Source organism: Stegodyphus dumicola, chromosome 4, assembly GCF_044657685.1.
Source record: "Stegodyphus dumicola isolate Sdum_Otavi_A_Nest chromosome 4, ASM4465768v1".
NCBI lineage: Eukaryota > Metazoa > Arthropoda > Arachnida > Araneae > Eresidae > Stegodyphus > Stegodyphus dumicola.
In genome coordinates, this window is record NC_140771.1 from 233678323 (window position 1) to 233698821 (window position 20499).

A 20499-nucleotide genomic window follows, 5' to 3' on the forward strand; every position below is an offset into this window, starting at 1 on the left:
TCCTGAAATCCGTAAAATCCACAGAATCTCTAGTGCCAAGCGTTGCAGATCTCTGTTTTTTTTTTTTTTTTTTTTTTTTTTAGTCCAAAGGGACTTGAGTCCCGAAGGACTATTGCTTTCGTTTTGGCATTTTGCGTCGGACTCCTATAAATGTCGGTTCACTTTTCAAACTGTTGCCATAAAATGTTAGAGTCCTGCATTATATTTGAAGAAATTAAATAATGAAAAATCTGCATAAATGTATGTATATTTCTCGTATTGTGATAAAACAACGGTACATAGAGTCATCGAATTTTGAATAACGTAATCCTCCAACGAATATGAGCATGTGGAAGACCAAATTTGAAATTTGAAATTTGTTTTATGATCGATTTCCTATTTTTTAAAACTTTGACGAATTTTTGATTAACAAACTCAAGGATTTCAAAGCGAGCAATGGCAACGTTGTGCAGAAAAAACATTTATATCTTCAGCGCGTGAGTCTCTGTATCGGAAATTCTAAAGATATGCTCGTTTTAAAACTATTTTGCGATATTGCTGTTGCACTGGATCTTATGGTTTAAATGAAAGAAGGAGGATTAAGTGCGAAGAACATGATATTTAATAAAGAAAAGTAACACACAAAATGTTAAAAAACGCCCCTTTGGACGTAATTTAAAATCTGAAACATTTCAGATTTTTTTTTTTTGTTGTTTGTTTTGTTTTTTATTAGCAAATTAAATTGTTGGAAGTAGTACAGCACTGCATTAGTTTTATTATAAACATATGCTTGTGGTAAATTCATGTTATCAAAATTATTCAGTGCATTTTAATCAGTTTGCGATATGAAACTTTAGTTTGCTTTCTGGTGTTTCTGTTGGACTGTTTTTACCATTGAAATAATGCATTATATATGTGTTTTGCTTCTCTCCCCACACACAGAGAGAGAGCCGTTTTATACGAAAATGTTTCTAACGAGTCTATATGAGTAGCTTTATAATTTACCACGTCGTTACAAACAAACATATGAGTGCAGGTGCTCAGTGCAGGATGCACGAACGAACTTGCTCTGTTGTGGCATGATGTGGAGTCGAAGAAAGCGTTTTCGTCTCTTCTCGGAAAATCTGAAAGAAGGAGGATGTTTCGATTGGAGCAGAGGAAGTTTGAAAACACTCAGATGGTAGTCAAAACGTTATGCCATAAACAAGCTCGGCGGATTTACCTTGGAGATGTATCTTGAAGGAAGAACGTAAAACAAAACGCACAAGAGGAAGTGACGTAGCCCAATCGGAAGTGTATAGTAGAGCTACAGATCTAGTATGTCTTATACGGAAAAAACTCTGAGCCATCGAAAAGGTTAGCAGATATCGGTAACGTTAGATGGAGGCAGAAGACGGACTATGTCTATCTTAACGTGCCAATCTCTGGAACGTTAGTTTTCTGCAAAGGACTGTGCATGTGCCGTATGATTTTGGAACGTTGGCACTTAATGCAGGAACGAGTTCAATTGGCCTTTAGCATGGACGGCCAAACGAATTTTTCTTCTATTAGCTTTTTTGGAAACCTGAATGCGTAGGTGCGATAGATTGTGGAAAAAAACGTTTTTAGTCCAAAAAGGCTTTGTTCCTGAAGGACTATTGTTTTTGTTTTGCGATTTTGCGTTGAATCACTATAAATGCCCGTTTCGCTTTTCAAACTGTTGCCACCAAATGTTAGAGTCCTGCACTATATTTGAAGAAATTAAATAATGAAAAATCTGCATAAATGTATGTATATTTCTCGCATTGTGATAAAACAACGGTACATAGAGCCATCGAATTTTGAATGACGTAATCCTACAGCGAATATGGGCATGTGGAAGCCGAAATTTGAAATTTGGAATTTGGTTTATTATCGATTTCATATCTTGTAAAAGTTTAACGAATTTTTGAGTAACAAGCTCAACGATTTGAAAGCGAGCAATGGCAACAATCTACGTAAGAAAAAGAAAATATCTCCAGCCCGCGGAAAATCGGCGTATCGAAAATTCTAAAGATAGGCTCATTTAAAAATTATTAAGCGACATTGCTATTGAAGTGAATTTTATGGTTTAAGTGCGAAGAACATGATATTTAATAAATAAAGGTAACACACAAAACGTTAAAAAAACGCCCCTTTAGACGTAATTTAAAATCTGAAACCTTTCAGTTTTTTTTTTTTTTTTTTTTTTTTTCTAAATTTTAGTGGTAAGTTAAATTTAGAAAAAAAAATTGTTGTGTGGGAGACTGCGAGCAAAACGCTAATTGCTTTAAAATTGTTAGTGTATCGCACGTATAAGACAGCTGTACGTGGAAGTGTCAGAAACCTCGACCATAATACATAGCTTTTGACCAGAAAGAATGATAACTGAGAGTTGCAATAAAAAGTCCTCTACGAAGGCATCTTTCCCAGTAGGCAGATAGCCCTCGAGCGCTTTACAGTAGTTAAATAAACCAACCAAGGAACGAGGCGTTTATAATATTTCTTTGAATATTTTAAGAGATCGTGCAAAGAAGCTGGGGTGTCGGCTGCCTTTGGTACGAAGCGACGATAGTTTAACATAGCTAAAAAACGTCTAAGCTCGACTACAGTGATGGGTTTTGAGAAGACAGCGATTGCTTTTGTTTTCTCGGGCAGGAATTACACACCCGAGGCAGTGATATAGCAACCTAACAAGGAAACAGATAGTTTTCTGAGTATGGACTTGTTAGGGTTTAAACTTAAACTGTGTTCATTTAAGGATTGACAGAGGTGATTGACATGCCCTTCTTCGCTAGCTCAAGCAATAAGGATACCCTCAAAATACGGGTGGCAAAAATCCAACCCTATTTTTTAAAACGGGGTTGGAAAGTTGACTTGAGTTACTTAAGCCAAGTGGAATTGCCAGGTGTTTAAAAAGACCAAAAGGGGGATGACAGCAGTTGCATATCAGGAGGGCTAAACTTTAGTTATCTTAATAATGACCTACTAGTGAGCCAGGAGGCCACTCCTAGTTAATGTTCATAATGTTGAAATAAATAAATGGAAGACCTTACTAGCGTAAATTAAACGTTAAGCCTTATAACTGAAAATTAACATACATATTTGAATGGGCTTCTTCTAAAAATTATGCTTAAGAAAAGCATTGAAATCAACCAAAAAAATGCTTTCGTTTGACCGTTTTTGGAAAACATGTTTCCAACTCAAAAGCTAATCAGTTACGGAGATTGCGATTTTGTAAGATAAAAATAAGGGTGCTAACCAATTAATTGTTATTCAGTTATCTTCTAAATTTTACCTCGAAGTTTATTCTTCATTCCTAAAAATCGGTGGCCACGGTAAGTGCACGTGTAATGATAATGGCTCACTGAAAGTTCATTTACCTTATTATATGCTTTTAAGGAATTTCGTATCAATGAAATCCAATAAAATGAAGTAAGTACTATAGTTAACACTGTTTAATACCAAAATGCAAAAGCAGTGGGTAAAATAAATTAAGCGAGATACCAGATCAAAAACCATTTTTCAGCGTGGTCTAAGGTCTGTATTCTCTGTTTGGAAATCGATTTCCACCCTTCATAACTCACAACTTCCCAACTGTATCCGATTTAAAAGCGTCTTAGTTTTAGCAGCTTTAGACACCATGGTACTCGTCATACGGTATGCAGTACGGATGTCATCTTCATACATCTCAGCAGTATTAGTTTTCACCTTTCTAACAATTCTAACAATTCTAACAATTTGCTTCCTTCCTTAACCTTTTTCATTAATTTTCCTTTGATCTGGTATCTTGTTTGATTTATTTCACCCACTGCTTTTGCATTTTGGTATTAAACAGTGTTATAAGAATAACAATACGATTTTCTATAAGAACGGATTCATTATTTTCCCTGTATTTCTAATTGTAAAATTTCGTTCGGTGTGCGAGTAATGATTTGCACCGGTTTAATGACTTAAGTACCACTGCATTTAAATTAGAGCGTAGGCATTGCTAAAACTTCATGAAATGTTTCAAGTTATAACGTTTATTAGCATTAGAAAGTATAATGCATAATTCAGGGCGTAGAAAATACAAGGCATGATGCAGAGCGCGAATGAAGTAGATAAGCAAACGGCACCGGGATGTCTCAAAGGACGGTTATACTTACTGCTCAGCATGAAATGATATATTTCTCAGAAGTAAATTTATGACCCAAGAAATATAAAAGAATTGATAAATTGTCGATAGTTTAATACCTGAGCTATTTATTAAAAGATATCTATGGAAAAAATTAGTCTGAATTTATTAACGTCATGAACGCTTGTTTTTCCACATATATGATTTATTTTCTTATGAACCAGATTTTCTGAAACAGAAACAGTAAAACAAATACGTAATAAATAAATAAATAAACATTCAATATATCAGAAAGAGGTTTATTTCATAAATCCGAATTATAGTAGCATATTTCGTTAAAAGGAAATTTTTGACTCATTTTATTGGATTTCAGTGGTACGAAATTCCTTAAAAGCGTATAATAAGTGTACTTTCAGTGAGCCATTATCATTACATGTACACTTACCGTTGCCACCGATTTTTAGGAATGAAAAATAAATTTTGAAGTCAAATTTAGAAGATAACTGAATAACAGTTAATTGGTTAGCACCCTTATTTTTATCTTACAAAAACGCAATCTTCGTAACCGATTAGCTTTTGAGTTGGAAGTATGTTTTCCAAAAACGGTCAAACAAAAGTATGAATTTGCAAAATGTTTATGCTAAAAAAAAAAAAAAAAAAAAAAAAAAAAAAAAAAAAAAAAAAAAAAACACCTGAAAATTCAGAGTTATAGCGCGGGTTGTATAGTGAATAGTAGCAACAGAAACGTACCGACGACTCAGGCGAATGCAGTTCGCAAAAATAGGCACTCACGCGGTAGCGCTATCCTGTGCTATCATAGTTGACGTCTTAAAGCAATTATGACATTTCAGAAGCTGACATCAAATCAATCAGGAACAGTGTAAAACTATGAAAAGTCGTTGACGAACTGTTTCATACCAGTGCCACCATTCAAATTAGGCTAAATACTGCGAGGAAAAGAGAAGAATCAACTGTGAGGCTTAAGAGGAAGCAATCATTAAAGGTGTGCAAAAGTACCTATCAGTTAGAGCCAGAAAATAAAAGGGGAAAGGGGTAGTGGATGGTACCAAGTATTTAACAATTATATAAAGAAGGTTAAATATTACCTTAGGAGATGGGAGATAAAACCATTAAGTATTTAGAACAATTATAATGATTTGGCTCATTATGATAATTTAATGCATTTATTTCCTCCATAACAAAATACAGAATGGTGGATTTAGTGCCTAAATCGTTAGCAACCTGCATCACAGGCAACTTACTTTTGAAAATTTGGGTAACCCAATGAAGGTCGGTTCTAAAAGCTTTTTGAAATTCGGATAAGATTTTCATCAACTCCAAAAGGTGTACAAAATTTCAGGTATTTCGCATACTAACAAAACTCTTATCGTATCTATTATCAGGAATATTTTTCGGGTTATTAATAGTCGCAGTAGCAGATTCAGATGAGGAATTTGCATTTTGCGTTTCTCTATCAGATTTTACACCCTGTCCATAACTCATACCGTTAGATTCTGGAAGACGTTTGGGGCCGCTTGAGAGTAAGAAATGTTTCCAAACTCCTGTACGAGGCTGGGTGACCTTTTCCACAATTACAGCATTTAGGTACGTCCAAGCGTCCTTTATCACAAACTTGGGTTTTATGATGGCCGGTGCACTTCACACACAACTCACTTACTGATGCTCATGGGCACTTGCAACATTGTCTCGAAAGAGATATAGTGCGCGCAATCGCGACTGTTCGAAATCGAGAAATAAATATCTCATACCCAACAAAAAAAATTCGCGTTCAAACAGGATACATACCAGGTTCTATGTATTTCAAAGCGGACAAATATCTAGGTACAACTGTAATTAATCCCTCTCGTTAAGACAACCAGCTGTTTTCTATAGAACCTATCATCATAGAAAGCTGATTTATATTACATGTTTCTTCATAAATTTTAATACTATTTAATACTTCGCGTGTGAATTATAAATAAAGCTACATTAAATAATAATTCTATTTCAAGTATATCGTATTACTGATCAATATTTTATTATATTCTCAGAAATATTGGTTGCGTTTAGTGGTGATCATCTTCAGGAAATAATCACCATTGGAGGTTTAATCACTGAATATCTTTCTCATGCTACTAACTTAACTTTTTTGTTTATGATATTACACTGACTACCAATAAGTATTTGGACACCTATGCAAATGAAGATATCTCCGGTCCTAAGGTACGTCACGGACTCCACCGGTATATATCGTGTAGGAAACAGCATCGGCTTTAGCCGCATGCAAGATGCCTCGCAGTTCGGAGCTCTCTGATTTCGAGAAAGGTATAATTATCGGGTATCGCAAATGGGGCCTATCCTTAAGGGACATATCTAGCGATCTCAAGTACCCAAAATCGACAATGGCCTATGTGAATAAAAAGTGGAAGGTGAGCGGTGATTGTCTGAATTTGCCTCGAGTGTGAATTATAAATAAAGCTACATTAAATAATAATTCTATTTCAAGTATATCGTATTACTGATCAATATTTTATTATATTCTCAGAAATATTGGTTGCGTTTAGTGGTGATCGTCTTCAGGAAATGATCACCATTGGAGGTTTAATCACTGAATATCTTTCTCATGCTACTAAACTTGTTTGTTTATGATATTACACTGACTACAAATAAGTATTTGGACACCTATGCAAATGAAGATATCTCCGGTCCTAAGGTACGTCACGGACTCCACCGGTATATATCGTGTAGGAAACAGCATCGGCTTTAATCGCATGCAAGATGCCTCGCAGTTCGGAGCTCTCTGATTTCGAGAAAGGTATAATTATCGGGTATCACAAATGGGGCCGATCCTTAAGGGACATATCTAGCGATCTGAAGTACCCCAAATTGACAATGGCCTATGTGAATAAAAAGTGGAAGGTGAGCGGTGATTGTCGGAATTTGCCTCGAGTCGGCAGACCAACGAAACTGTGAGATAGAGACCGACGAGTGCTGTTCAGAGAAATTCGAAAGAACCGCACCCAACCGATAGCCCTCATCCGCGAGGAGTTTCAATAGGCATCCGGGAGTACTGTTCCAATGAATACCATCCGTAAGGAAGCACATCTGCTTGGTTTTCATGGTCGTGCTGCTGCCTATAAGCCTTTGATCACAAAGTCCAACCGCGCTGCTCGGTTAATGTGGTGCAAAGCACATCGAAATTGAATCGTAGATCAGTGGAAACGGGTTCTTTGGAGTGACGAATCAAGGTTCACCCTTTACCGTTCGGATGGCAGGGTCTGGGTCTGGCGTCTACCTGGAGAACGTCTCCTTCCAGAATGCATTGTGCCAACAGTCAAGTTCGGCGAAGGTAGAATTATGGTCTGGGGGTGTTTCTCCTGGTATGGCTGGGACCTTTGGTCCCCATTCATGGTAAGCTCAACTCCGATGTCTACTGCACTATTTTGTATGACAATGTGCTTCCTACGTTGTGGCAGTTTTACGGGTTGGACCCCTGTTATTTTCAGAACGACAATGCCAGTTGTCATGTTTCGAAGTTAACCAAGGCTTGGTATGATGGCAATGGAGTTTATCGAATGGACTGGCCTGCCCAGAGTCCAGACCTGAATCCTATCGAGAACCTTTGGGACGAGTTGCATCGCCGAATTCAGGGGTGCACTACCCGTGCAAAATCGGTGAAGGGACTTCTATGTCTTCTCCAAGCCGAGTGGAAGAAAATACCACTATCTGTCATACAAAGACTTGTGGAAAGTATGCTCCGGAGGGACCACGCTGTAATTACCCCTAGTGGAGGCTCTACCAACAATTGATTTTGAATAAAGTTAGTTTTTCTTTTCTATCACAGGTGTCCAAATACTTACTGGTAGTCAGTGTATAATTAAGCCTAATATATAAATTCGGTTAGTTGATAGGAAAACGAAGGATAGGAAACAAATTACGGTAAATTTAAACAAAATTCATTTAAAAATTTTGTTTCTAACCTGATACATCAAAGTCTATGGTAATATTTTATATTTCGCCTCTGAATTATAAATAAGAATTCCATTAAATAATAACTATTTCAAATATATAAGTTTTATTAGAATTTATTTTATTTAACCTATCAAAACAGGATGAAAATTATTTACGGAGGGAAAGAATGTAATTTTAGTTTTGAAAAAGCCAGTTATTTAAAGTAAAAATATTTGTTATTTAAATCCCATTTTGACCTAAAAATAAGACGGTTTTTTCCAGACTTTTGCTTTTGATCCACAAACTGTTGAATGGCTATACATTATTGTTTCGACCAGGTTTGAATCTTGGCTTACATTTGACTACATGGAAATTCACATCATTTCTCTTATGTGTAATATGAACATAAGCAGCATTCCCTCAAATTCCTCAAAAAAAAAAATCATTCCACTAGGCGCATAGCCTCACATTCGTTTCATAATCAGTTAAAAAGAAAACTTCTTATAAAAACATATCCATCGTAGACACTTAAAGGCACACCTTAAAGGTTAATTTTTCAGTTTGAAAGTTTCGACCAGCTTTTGAACAATGCATATAAAAGTCAGAGGAATATTTCTCTGGTCTTTAATTATACCTCACATCTGGTCTTTAATTTGAAAAGGTACGTGATTACTTCTTATTTGAATGCACATTAGACTTTTAATAATAGGTGTTATTTGAAACTCAATAGAGAAAAACATTTCTTAGTGATGAAATTTATGGTTTTGAAGTAACTGTTGCAAAATGTTGAATATTTACCTAAGTAGAACTATCATTTATCACTTTCGATCCCCTCTTCCTGTGATATTCATAATAAGCTAGAGCTATATATATTATTACTTTTTAAAAATAAATACAAATCTGGTCAAAGAAGCAGACAGCCAGGTATATAATGCAGATTTATTAAGGCAAATGGTAAGCGAAGTTTCTACAAATCTATAAGAATGGAACAAACCATTTGAGAAAAATCACGAAGCGCACAACTTTACAAGCTTGAAACAGAAAGATTTAGCTAAAAAATTATGCTTCTGAACCTTTTGGCGGTTTCTCATCGGAAACAACAGTGGTGTCAGACCTGGTATCATTTCCGTGGTCACCGCTGTCTGTAGTGCATGCAAGACTTGGGAATTTCTGGTGCAAAGCTGCTCTGTATTTGGGATGACTGATACCATAAACAATGGGGTTATAGACTGCAACTGCCTTGGCAAATACAGATCCCCAAATAGTGGCCAAAGGAGTAAGACGTTTTCCTGAGCTGAAAACACCGCTCCATGCGATGCTGAGGTATGGGGTCCATGCGATGAACCACAATCCGACGGTCATCAAGGCAACCTGTTAGGGATAATAAATTGTAAGTTCAGTTGTAAAAAAACCATTCATTTTAAAGCAAAGGATTTTTGAATACCATGCATGAGAAGCCTCAAAAATAAATTTTAAAAACATTAAAAAATTAAAGAATATTTAATACATCCTTGCTAAAACACTCTTGTTTTTTTTTTTATTAATTAGAGAGATCGTTCGACTGAATATCTGCAATCTGATTCTTTATCAAGGACTTTATATTAAACCACATTGAAATGGGGCTTATTATTATATAAGGGCGAGTCAAATGAAAGTGAGCCAACCCTTCCTCAGCAAGAATGGTTCGGTCCATCATCTGCGGCCCATGCGCGTAGCACAGAGACAGCCTTCATTTACGAAAGTGGCGCGAAAGTGTGAGGTTAAAGTTCTTTAAGGCGCTCTTACACTGGGTTGAAGACGGTAGCGTGACATAATGGACGCTCCAAAAGAGGAACAGCGTGGTGTGGTCAGGTTTTTGACAGCTGAAGGTGTTTCCCAACATGAAATTAGTCGCCGTATGACTGCTATGTACGGTGAACATTGCATCGCATTGGCCACTGTGAAGCGTTGGAGCAAACGGTTCAGAGAAGGACGTGAAAGTTGCAAAGACGATCCAAGACCGGGCCAAAGCCACCTTGCAATCACCCCCGACACAATTGCACAGGTTGATGAGCTGATTAGACAAGAACGGAGGATAAGCATCGATGAACTGACAAGAGCGTGTGAACATCAGTCACGGTTCGGTTCACACCATAATTCATGATCATCTCGGTTATCGGCTTTTGTGTGCTCAATGGATGCCCAAGATTTTGAACGACCACCAGAAGACGGAAAGGTTTGGCGCTGCTTTGACTCACCTCATCCGGTATCACAATGAGGGTGACGACTTCTTGTCTGCAATTGTGACCGGAGACGAATCATGGTGCCACCACTACGAACCTGAAACACGCCGGCAAAGCTTACAGTGGAAACATTTGAATTCACCACCCCCGAAGAAAGCAAAGGCTGTCATTTCCTCGGGAAAGGTGCTATTGACTTTTTTTTTCGATCGTCAGGGGCCATTACTGATTGAATTTGCTAAACGTGGAGAGACTATCAATAGTTCGCGATATTGTGCAACGCTGGATCGGCTGCGTGTCGCAATCAAGAACAAACGACCTGGAAAATTGACGAATGGTGTGATCTTGCTACACGACAATGCTCGTCCCCACGTCGCTCATGTGGTTAAGACACAACTGGCAAAGTTCAAGTGGGACACGCTGTATATAATATACGTTTAATTTGTGTTGCTATCTTTACCTAAAATAATATGAAATAAATCGGTTTCTATAAGTAAAATTTAAAAGAAATTAAGATTTTTTTTTTTTTTTTTCGTTTTCCTCTGAATCAAATGTACTAAAAATTGATTTTCTATTCTTTTTTTAACACATACTTTTCTAATGATGGTAGTAATTCTAAGAAAACATGATAGTTTTTGTAATTTCTTTGAGTCGGCATTGTTTGAAGACTTATTACTTACACAAAAAAAGTTTATCAGTTAAAATAATGAAAACACTTTTCTGGTTATTATTATGATTAAAAGAAGAGACGTCATTTAGTGTTACACCGCATATTTGTTACCTTTCAACTGTTACTTATTTTTTAATGAAAATATAGAAAAGCAGAATTAATTGAAAAATTAAATAATCACTTTGAATTTGTTTACACTGTATTAAATATTCAACTTGGGGACCATGCCATAGGAACCAATTCTAGAAAAACAGTTTTCTATACAAATTCTATACAAACGATATTTTATTAGTAGATTGTTTCACTTGATTTTTATAAAAGTACTCATCTACCAAATAAGATTCTGATTCTACTCATGTCTACACTTTATGCACAGCATACGATACTCTACATACCCTAAATAAATATACTTGCCAAATGTGGCTTTAAAAAATAAGGTACTTTTCCGTTTTGCCGGCGCAGGCGATAAAGTCGGCAATAATGGTACAACTGGGTGCCAAACTAAATTTCCTTGCTGGTAACCATTTACGCCTCATTTTCAAAACAAGTCGCTGCCATTTCATATCAGATTGATTGTTTCTTTCAATACTGGAATACATAGAATTTTTACCAGATAGCTCAATTTTATGCCCTAAGGCCATTCGCGATAATTAAGTCAATTGGGATGAAATCACACCGCTCACCCGAAGGCGAAAATATAGAAAAGGCAAAGGGTTAAATTCCAGCAATTCTAATGAGAATGCACTAACGAAGTAAAGCACTACGGCTTTACATAATTTGAGTAAGCTATTCGTACGAACTGAAATAATTCTTGCATTTAAGCTTGTATTCCAAACTAAGATTTAACTTAGAATTAATGTAAATAATTACTGAGAGAATTAGATTTTTGTAACGTAGTTTACATGGGATGAGGCCACTTGGGGTCACGTGATACGAACCGGCGACTCAGGATGTTGAACCATGAAAGCATGGTAAATTCTTAAATTAATGTCTTTTTCAAATTTATTGTCTTAATTTATTGGCTTTTTATAAAATTTTAAACGCTATTAAAATGTTTATGCCTTCAAAATAAAAAATTCTTAGAACTAACATTTATTTGTTACTGTATGTTGTCGCCAATAAAGTCTGCTTGGCTAGATTTGCGCCGGCGAAAAGAAAAGGTACAAAAATAATTTGCGTACCTTAGCGAGTCTGCATTCAGCGGACTGCTTTTGTTGATCGGAATTAGCTCTGAGAGATGAAACATTCATCTTCTTAGCCTGTTCTCTGAGCTGTTTCTCGTGTTCTGCGACAGAACGAACGATGAAGGTGTAGTTATAGATCAAGGTAAACAGAGGTGTAAAGTAAGCAGCAAGAGCATAGATGACAACGTATGAAGATGAAGACCAGTCTTTCGTTAAGTAATCGACGGTGCAGCTAGTCATGTTACCTTCGGGGACATACCTAAAAAAAGCACAATGAAATCAATTAAAAAAGTTATATATTTCCAGTTAAATTTTATAAAACGAAATTTAGGAATAATAAATTATATATTTTTTATGCTTTGTAAGGTATGTTTTTATTTTAAAGTCACTTTCCTATCAATTCTTGTTTCCATTTACAACTCCCTACCAGAATGAGTTTTCAGAACCGCGTTGATTGCAAATTAGAAGTAGTATTTAAGGAAGGTTCAGGTTGAGAGAGAACGCATATCCTGAGTAGCACGTGTTTGCCTTCGGGCTAACTATATATAGTTATAAATTAAGAAGTAAATGTGCATTTAAAAAAAACAATCTAATCAAAATTAGCTGTTTTAGCTGCTGAATTTTTTTTTAATTTAACATAAATAGGAAAGGAACTATACACACACACACATGTGATGATTTGGGAATGACGCAGATAAATATTGAAGGATAAAACTGTAGAAGCTTGCAATCACGACATATTTTGTAAGGATCTTAAGTTTTACTAACGTTTACTTTTATTTTAAATCTTTACTATCACTTCTTATTTTCTACTTCCGGCCAGAATTATAAGCGTTAAGGTTTTTATGCAAAGTTGTCTGGCGAACGCCAAGTATTTAAGTTGTGGCTTTTTGCCAAGCAAGAGAGAGGAAGCAGTGAGTTCGAAGCAGGCCGCTTACCTTAGAAGTTACGCAGTTGCTTGTTGCCTTCCAGGCCAGAGGTTTTAATCCTCTTGATAACTTTTAAACGTATTGTAGTGTTCTCAGTTATCTGTACTACATACGCCTTCCTGTTAATATAAGGCCAATCTTCCACGTTTATTATTCTAAAGTTAAATTAGAGTTTATTTTTATTTTTTATACTTTTACGTTAGACCCCAAGTGGCGGGTCAGTGTATTCCGAAGTACGGAAGTTATTGTATATAGAGAAAAAATAAAGGGTTTTGTATACCCTTCGTCTGTATCCTGTCTACTTACCACAATTAGTGAACATAGCTTTAGTAAGCTCTCTGTTCCGAGTCAGGTCCTTGTATGTTCCCGAAGAAGGTAAGAAGGAAAAGTGACCCTGATAATTTAAATCATGTTTATTTTGTTGTAATTAAACATTTTGCGTCTACAAATAATTTGGCCCATTAATCGTTCCCGTTCCGAAAAGTTATAATATTTATTTACATATTTTTTTATCTTAATTTACATATAAACTCTAATGTTATAACTTAAACTAAAAGTTTTAATTCACACTCGCTATTTTCAAATATAATTTTAAAAACTGAAAAATATGTTTATAGAAATGAAAAGTGATAATTATTTTCAGATTTCATCAGAGGAGTTTTGCAGCTAAATTATAACAATATTAATTTGATCGGTTAAAACAGTTTCCGATTTTTGGGGAATACTTGTCTCTTTAAATCTGAAATGAGCATGCTGTGAGCAATGATATCGTCGAATGCACTAACTGTACTCAGTACTGAACTCAAGTACTGCACTAACACACATGAAGTGAAATACTCTTGAAAGGCCATTCGCGTCGTTTTAAAATTCAAGGTCATTAATCGTGCCCGTTTCAATAATTTCTCCCAAGTAATAATCTATCATATTTCATTGGGTTGAAATACAAGCTGCAATAAGAATTCTGCTAGTAACTATGTTTTATTTGCACTGTAATTTTATAATAAAGTTGCAGTAAACTTACCTGTTCCAGCCGAACATAGGAAGCAGAGTCCATACAGCTGCCCATATCCACACTAAAAGGATCTGAAGTGCTGCTTTCTTGCTAGTTAAAGGCTCTGCAGACATACCTTTGACGATGATGTTGTATCTGTCGAATGCGATCATCACCATGGTCCAGATAGAAACACAACCGAAAAGACTACCAGCCATCCCGTATATTTCGCACATAAGTGGTCCTAGGATCCATGTCTCGGCGAAACAATTAGCGGCCATAGTGGGCATCATGAAAGCCATCATACAGAAATCCGAGAAAGCAAGATTTACTATTAGCATGTTCGTGGGTGTCTTGAGGCTCTGTAAAGATAATGAGTGGTGTTGAAATCATTAAAGAATATTGAATTAGCGAAAACTTTAATAAAAGAAAGTATGAAAACCACATAACTTTTTAATCTTTATAGTTGTAAAAGATTTAATCTTTTTTTTAACTATTTGAAACAACTAAATTTAAAAATGGACCACTGAGGATTGTAATAACGGATTTCTCAGATTTGAATAAATGCGAATTTTTATAAGTGTGTAAAACATATTTTCCGCATTAACGTTCTAACGTACTGATTATAACAGCCGAACTAAATTTATTGCTCACAGCATTTATTTTCATAGTCAGGTATTTCATTTAATTTTCAGTTTGCGATTTAAAAACGCAGTACAGTAATTCAAGACCTTTTTATTTTCCATTAATAATTAAAAAAGACAACATTAATTTCATTACTGTTTTTAAGAATAAATTTGTAATTAATGGATTACATGCAAAATTGAAAAGTGTTTTAGCCAGGCATTATTATAGTCTGTTTTAAATATATTAATCCATAAAAAAGCATGACAGCAGAATTAAATAAATTGTTACTAATTATTTAACGTTTTACAATAAGACTTATAAACATATAATTTAATTACGCCTTTTTCATAAGACAACAGATTATGCAAAGTAGAAAGCAATAGTAATACAATAAACAGGCTTACGTATCTCATTTGTTGGCAAAGTGTAATTATATGTATGACACATTCATACATTTAATCGTACCTGTTGAAATTGCAGAATGTTTAATTTTCACTAAATTTAGACACTATGTTAATTCAAGAAAGAAACTTATGAAAATATACATGTAGTTAATGTTATCATTAAATTATTACAGAACAATTTTTCAGTTCAGTTTTGCAATGCATTTCGAGGTAATTTTTATCTTTCGACAGGGTTACCATTTAAGTGTAAATAAATATTAGGAAATGAAAGTATATTTTGTAAAGAAAAACTTCTTGAGAAAGATTTTGGTTTAATTTTAAATTATTTGACAATAATGAGTTTCATTTAGATTTTATAAATGATATTCATTAGAAGAAAAGAATTAGTATCAAATAGAGCTTTACATACCCTGTGTGAAATAATTTTATATTTAAATAAATTAAATTAGATAAAGAAAAAATACCAATGAAATGTATCATTGAAATATACAAATGATTCTTAAAGGCATATTTCTAAAAATCCATGAATGTTTAATTCTAAAACAAAACGAAAGTTCATATAGCGTACTAATAACGATTTCTCTGGATTTCCGTAAATTAACCTTACATAAGAAACTTTTACTTTAATTTATCAAGTTCCTACAGCTACCATTTCTAACATTTAGTATGCATAGACAAATAATTTCAAATACTACTTTAGAAATTACATTTTTCATGATTTCAAGATTTCTGCTTTTCAAAATAAAGAGGCTAGATCTCTCATAACTAAATCTCCTTCTTCCTAAGTATTTATATGCTTTGCATTGCTAATGTTATTCATCATTTGTTTCATTTTTGTAATAATCATTCAGTTAGACTAGAATAGAAGAGAAACACGCTAATATGACAATCAAAAATCGTAAAAACCACCTTGTATTTAGCGTAGGTATAATGAAACACTCAATCGATTTCGAGGGCAGCTAAAGGTCCCTCCTCATCAGGAGAAAGAAATACCTAGAAAGAAGAAAATAAAGGAGAAGGAGTGACAGAAACACGTGGTCCTTATCAGCACTGCACGTGGTTATAACAAGATTTTTAATCAGAGTTGCACTGGCTGCCTACTTTTACTGAGCCAGGCTATCTGATCGAGCATGAAAAATTAGGGAAGTTAAAATAGGGAGCGAGGGGCAAATGCACCTTACGCTCAAAATCTGAACTTCAAATAATGGAAAGCAACCACTGAACGGATTTTTATACCTTCTGGTAGTACTAACGCGAGGAGGTAACGCCATCTATCGGAAAAAATAACTGAATTAAGATAGTAGAATTTTAAAGGCACCAGGAAGGACTGAATTGGACTTCAAATCATTAACTGAACCTGCTAAATCTTTGTGAATGTGAAAAGCCTCAAGAAAATCCGATTCACCTATAGAAGAAGCCTTTTGATAATTTTTGCAGATCCAAAATCAAAATTATGGTTAAAAGTCCAACTATGATACGCTATTGAAGACTTGTTAATTTCGCCTTTTCTGACGTAAGATTCATGTTCCTTGATACGAAACTTCAACGCTCATTACGTTTGGCCAATATATCTTAAACCACATTGACACAATATACTATAAATTCCCCAAGAGTTCAAGACAGAAACGCAATCATTTAGAATCGAAGGGTGAATTTTATTAATAGGGGAGAAACCGACTTGAAAATTGAATTTCTGGAGAATCCGTGCAATTTTATAGCTAACATAAGGATAAAATGGAAGCACGACAAGGTCATTAATATTATTTCAATCATTCAATTATTAATAATCAATCTATTTATCATAAAAAATACGACTGGAAAAAATCTTTCACCCATTCTTCATTTTCTAACCTCGATTTATGTTTGGATAATCAAAAAGACTAATGATAAATGATAAATCAAAAAGACTTTTCACTAGATAAATTACTTTTTACTAATCAAAAAGACTTTTCACATGATAAATCAAAAAGACTTTTCACTAGACATAAAACGAAATTTTATGCTGCTTTGATATTGCAATATGGAACTTAAACATTTTCTACTATTGGAAGATATTATTAAACATATCAAGAATTTAATTTTTGCCTTAAATTTAATTCAGTTTATAACATCCGAATTTCTTCAGTTCACCTCACAATGTTTAAAAGTATATCTTTACTCACTTTTTTTGTAAAGATTTGCTTCTTCAAGCTAGTATATGCATTGCTGTTGTCGTTTCCTGTAAGAGTCAACGTTTTGAAAATCATTGCCAGTGCAATATTTAAGCATCATAAAAATAACGCATATGTTTCGAGCAGCAAAAGCATGTAGCAAACGTTCTACATAAACGTTCATTTCAGACTTTCGAATGACTGAAATCAAACTTCCTATGCCACATGTAGCTTTCTCGTTTTTTAATTAAATATCTAAATTAGCCCAAAATGTATACGCTCTTCAAAACATTGCTTGTTATTTAAAGAAAGAAATTACATAGGTTAAGATAATCCATTAAGAAATGCAAACAGGATAGAGATTTCAAGAACATTATGCTTGTAAATGTAGTGATCATTCTTACCTTAGTTGATGTCATGAGATAGATAACCATCCCATTGCCAATGACACTGATGATTCCCAAAATGATCATAGCCAACCCTAAAAGGCTGTGCCACAATGGATTTAGAGGTGGAAACTGATACCAATGCTCGGGTATCATATGTAAAATGTCGCTAGGCACAGAATCGACGACGGTGGCATTCCTCTGGTAAGGATAGAATGCACCATCATAAGGCACTGGGGCACTAAGATGGACTGGGGCTGGGGCACCAAGCATTCCACGAGGAGCCATGAAGGCGCCATTCATCGCCTGAGAAGACATTTCTGAAGAAAGTAAATAGCTGCTGAAAAGAAAAATAATAGCATTTAGTTTAAAAACATTTCTCAAATTTTCAGTTTTACTCAATTGACTAAATTTGTTGTTGTTGTTGTTGTTTGTTTTGTTTATACTTTAGTGAGTTAAAAGGTTTTAGACTTTAGTCAAAATGATATAAATTTTAATTAAATGTTTATAAAATAAAGTCTCTGGAGCAATGTATTACAACAAGCAGTGTAATTTTGCAAAAATTAAGAATTCAAAGGTTGCAAAATTAATGTAACTTAGAGTGAAGCACAATTTCATGATTGTTCCAGTGAAAGCAAAAGTGAGCATATCAGTGAATTAAGTTCTTGACAACAAATTTTAAATTCCAATATGTACCATGCAAAAAAAAAAAAAAAAAAAAAAATGGCTTTTCTTCCTGACATTCTATTAAGATAATATCCCAAGCAAATGTGTGGCTCTAGGTGCTGTTTAATACACCTGAAATCTTCAAATTAACTCCTTATTTTCAAAATTTAAATCGTATGCAACATATGCAGCTACAAATGGGATATAAAATCTGAAAATATAGTGTTTCTTTAAAACAAAAATTCAATTTAATATTATAAGGTGATTGAAGAAACTTTAAATAGTAAATAAAAAATTCTAGTTGAATTTATGCCAAAGAGATTAAACCAAATAGAGATCTTTGAAAGCTAATAATAATCTTATAAAGTTGTAGGGTTTATATTTATTTTAACTAACATTTATTTTAAGTTTAAACTATCTTTCCTGTCAAGCCTTACTTTCCCCTGGAATTGCCAATGCCAGAATATGTAAATTTGAGTAGAACGCGCAAGGATTCAAATTATCAGCGGAAGTATTCTGATTTAAATAGAAGGAAACAAGTTCGGTATGTGATATTCTTACTTAGCGAGCGCGGAGGTAGTTAGCGAGAATTGAAGAACCCCGCGTTGCGGCCTATGTGCTTGGCGGGAAGTAGTGGTAATCGTTCCAGTGAGCTTCAAGTCTGCTGAATTAGCAGCGGTATTGTAACACGCGGTGAGTTAGTTATTTTAGAGAGCCTCGTAGTTAGAATCTTGTCTTTACTTTCTTTTGAGGTTATTATTTTTATTTGACTGCCAAGTTGGCTCAGTCTGTAAGCGTCAAGAGGACGCAATTGTAATTTATTACGTTGAATAAAAAGGGACTTAAACCCTTCACTAGGCTCTATCTTTTATACAAGTTTTCACAGTCACCTCTTGGTTGCGTGCAAGTTGGAGGCGCGCAACGTTATAAAGTCATTAAAAATGTTTTTACTCTTTTTATTTTATAGAATAATAAACGTGCTTTCATTTTTATGACATGATATTCCCGCTGAGAGGAGAAAATGTTAGGTTTTAAGCTCTGTATTTTGTTTCATGGAGGAAGAAAAAGGAGTTAACTTTTACTTAATGAAAATCACATTAATAGCTTTAGTTTAAATGCATTTCATGTTTTATTATTTTGAGAAATCAAATGTGGCGATCACTTTTGTGAGACACATTTCCAACTCTTACAAAAGTAAGCAGAAACTTTAGCAAATCAGACATTTATTTTGAGATCCGGAAGGAACAATGCAGCCATTTGAATATGGAACATGCTAGATTAGTATACTAATAAAAATGTACTAATTGGATACATCCGAAATGAAGAGGGTCACATTTCTCGTAGGATATACGAAATTTAAAACATTAAAATTAAACTTCCGTGTACATATATCTAACACTGAATTTTTTGCTATAAAGAATAATAAAGAACTAGCTGTTGGTGGAAACAAAAACATATTTTGTACTTAACTCAGCTCAAGAAACGTAAGAAATACATATTTCTATCTTATATAATTAAATTTTAACAACTCATTAAATAATGCATTTGTATATGGGAGACAGTTTCATCTTCTTATTTTAGAAATGCAATCAATTAAAAAAAGTGGGAATTTTTAAAAAAACTTTTTGAGAAGAAAACATTATTTGTGAGATTCAGTTACAGAAAATTATCTCAATGAATCCTCCAGTATGTAGAAAATTAAGAGGAAGAAAAGCGAAAAGAAAACAGACTAGCAGATTAATATTAGCATCAGGAAAATTATTTACCTTCATAGGCTATAATGGTGACCATAAATATATATTACTCACTGTGAGCTAAAGAACTGTAAGATCTACTGCTAATGAAATGGAGGTTGTGAAAGTTCTATTTCATATTACCGATAGACTGATAAAGAGTTGTTAGTATATGTAGAGGGTTAACAAAACTTTTTTTTTTCTTTTTTTTCAAATGTTCGATGGATAAGGATGCAGTTCTATTTTCTTGTCTCTAAGACCACAGTTAAGTTTGCTAAGGAAGGTTAACGAAGTTGCAACGCAGAAGTATTCCTAGCAGAATATTCCTGAAAGAAAGAACTTACCTGAAACTCAGAATTCCTGAAATCCACAAGAGTCACCCGCAAGTAGCGCTGTGAATCCCCTGCAGAAGATGTTGGCCAACAGAACCACAAGGAACCGCTTTGCTTTGCACGAATGCGAAATTCCTCAGATATTCTTGGCCTTTTATACTGAT

General features: G+C 34.5%; 1 protein-coding gene across 2 annotated transcripts; it reads right to left on the reverse strand.

Annotated features, from left to right (window-relative positions):
• Positions 1-8963: 8963 nt before the first annotated feature.
• On the reverse strand, positions 8964-20499 carry LOC118189039 (ocellar opsin-like). Of its 2 annotated transcripts, none has more exons than XM_035359575.2 (5): positions 20348-20499; positions 17623-17941; positions 14068-14399; positions 12115-12376; positions 8964-9415 (listed from the first exon to the last, which is right to left on the reverse strand). In XM_035359575.2, exons 2-5 carry the CDS (start codon positions 17920-17922, stop codon positions 9104-9106), a joined length of 1206 nt encoding a protein of 401 aa, XP_035215466.1. In that variant the 5' UTR covers positions 17923-17941; positions 20348-20499; the 3' UTR covers positions 8964-9103. The 2 variants fall into 2 exon arrangements, with proteins under 2 accessions (XP_035215466.1, XP_035215465.1); XM_035359574.2 differs by having other exon boundaries at positions 17623-17944.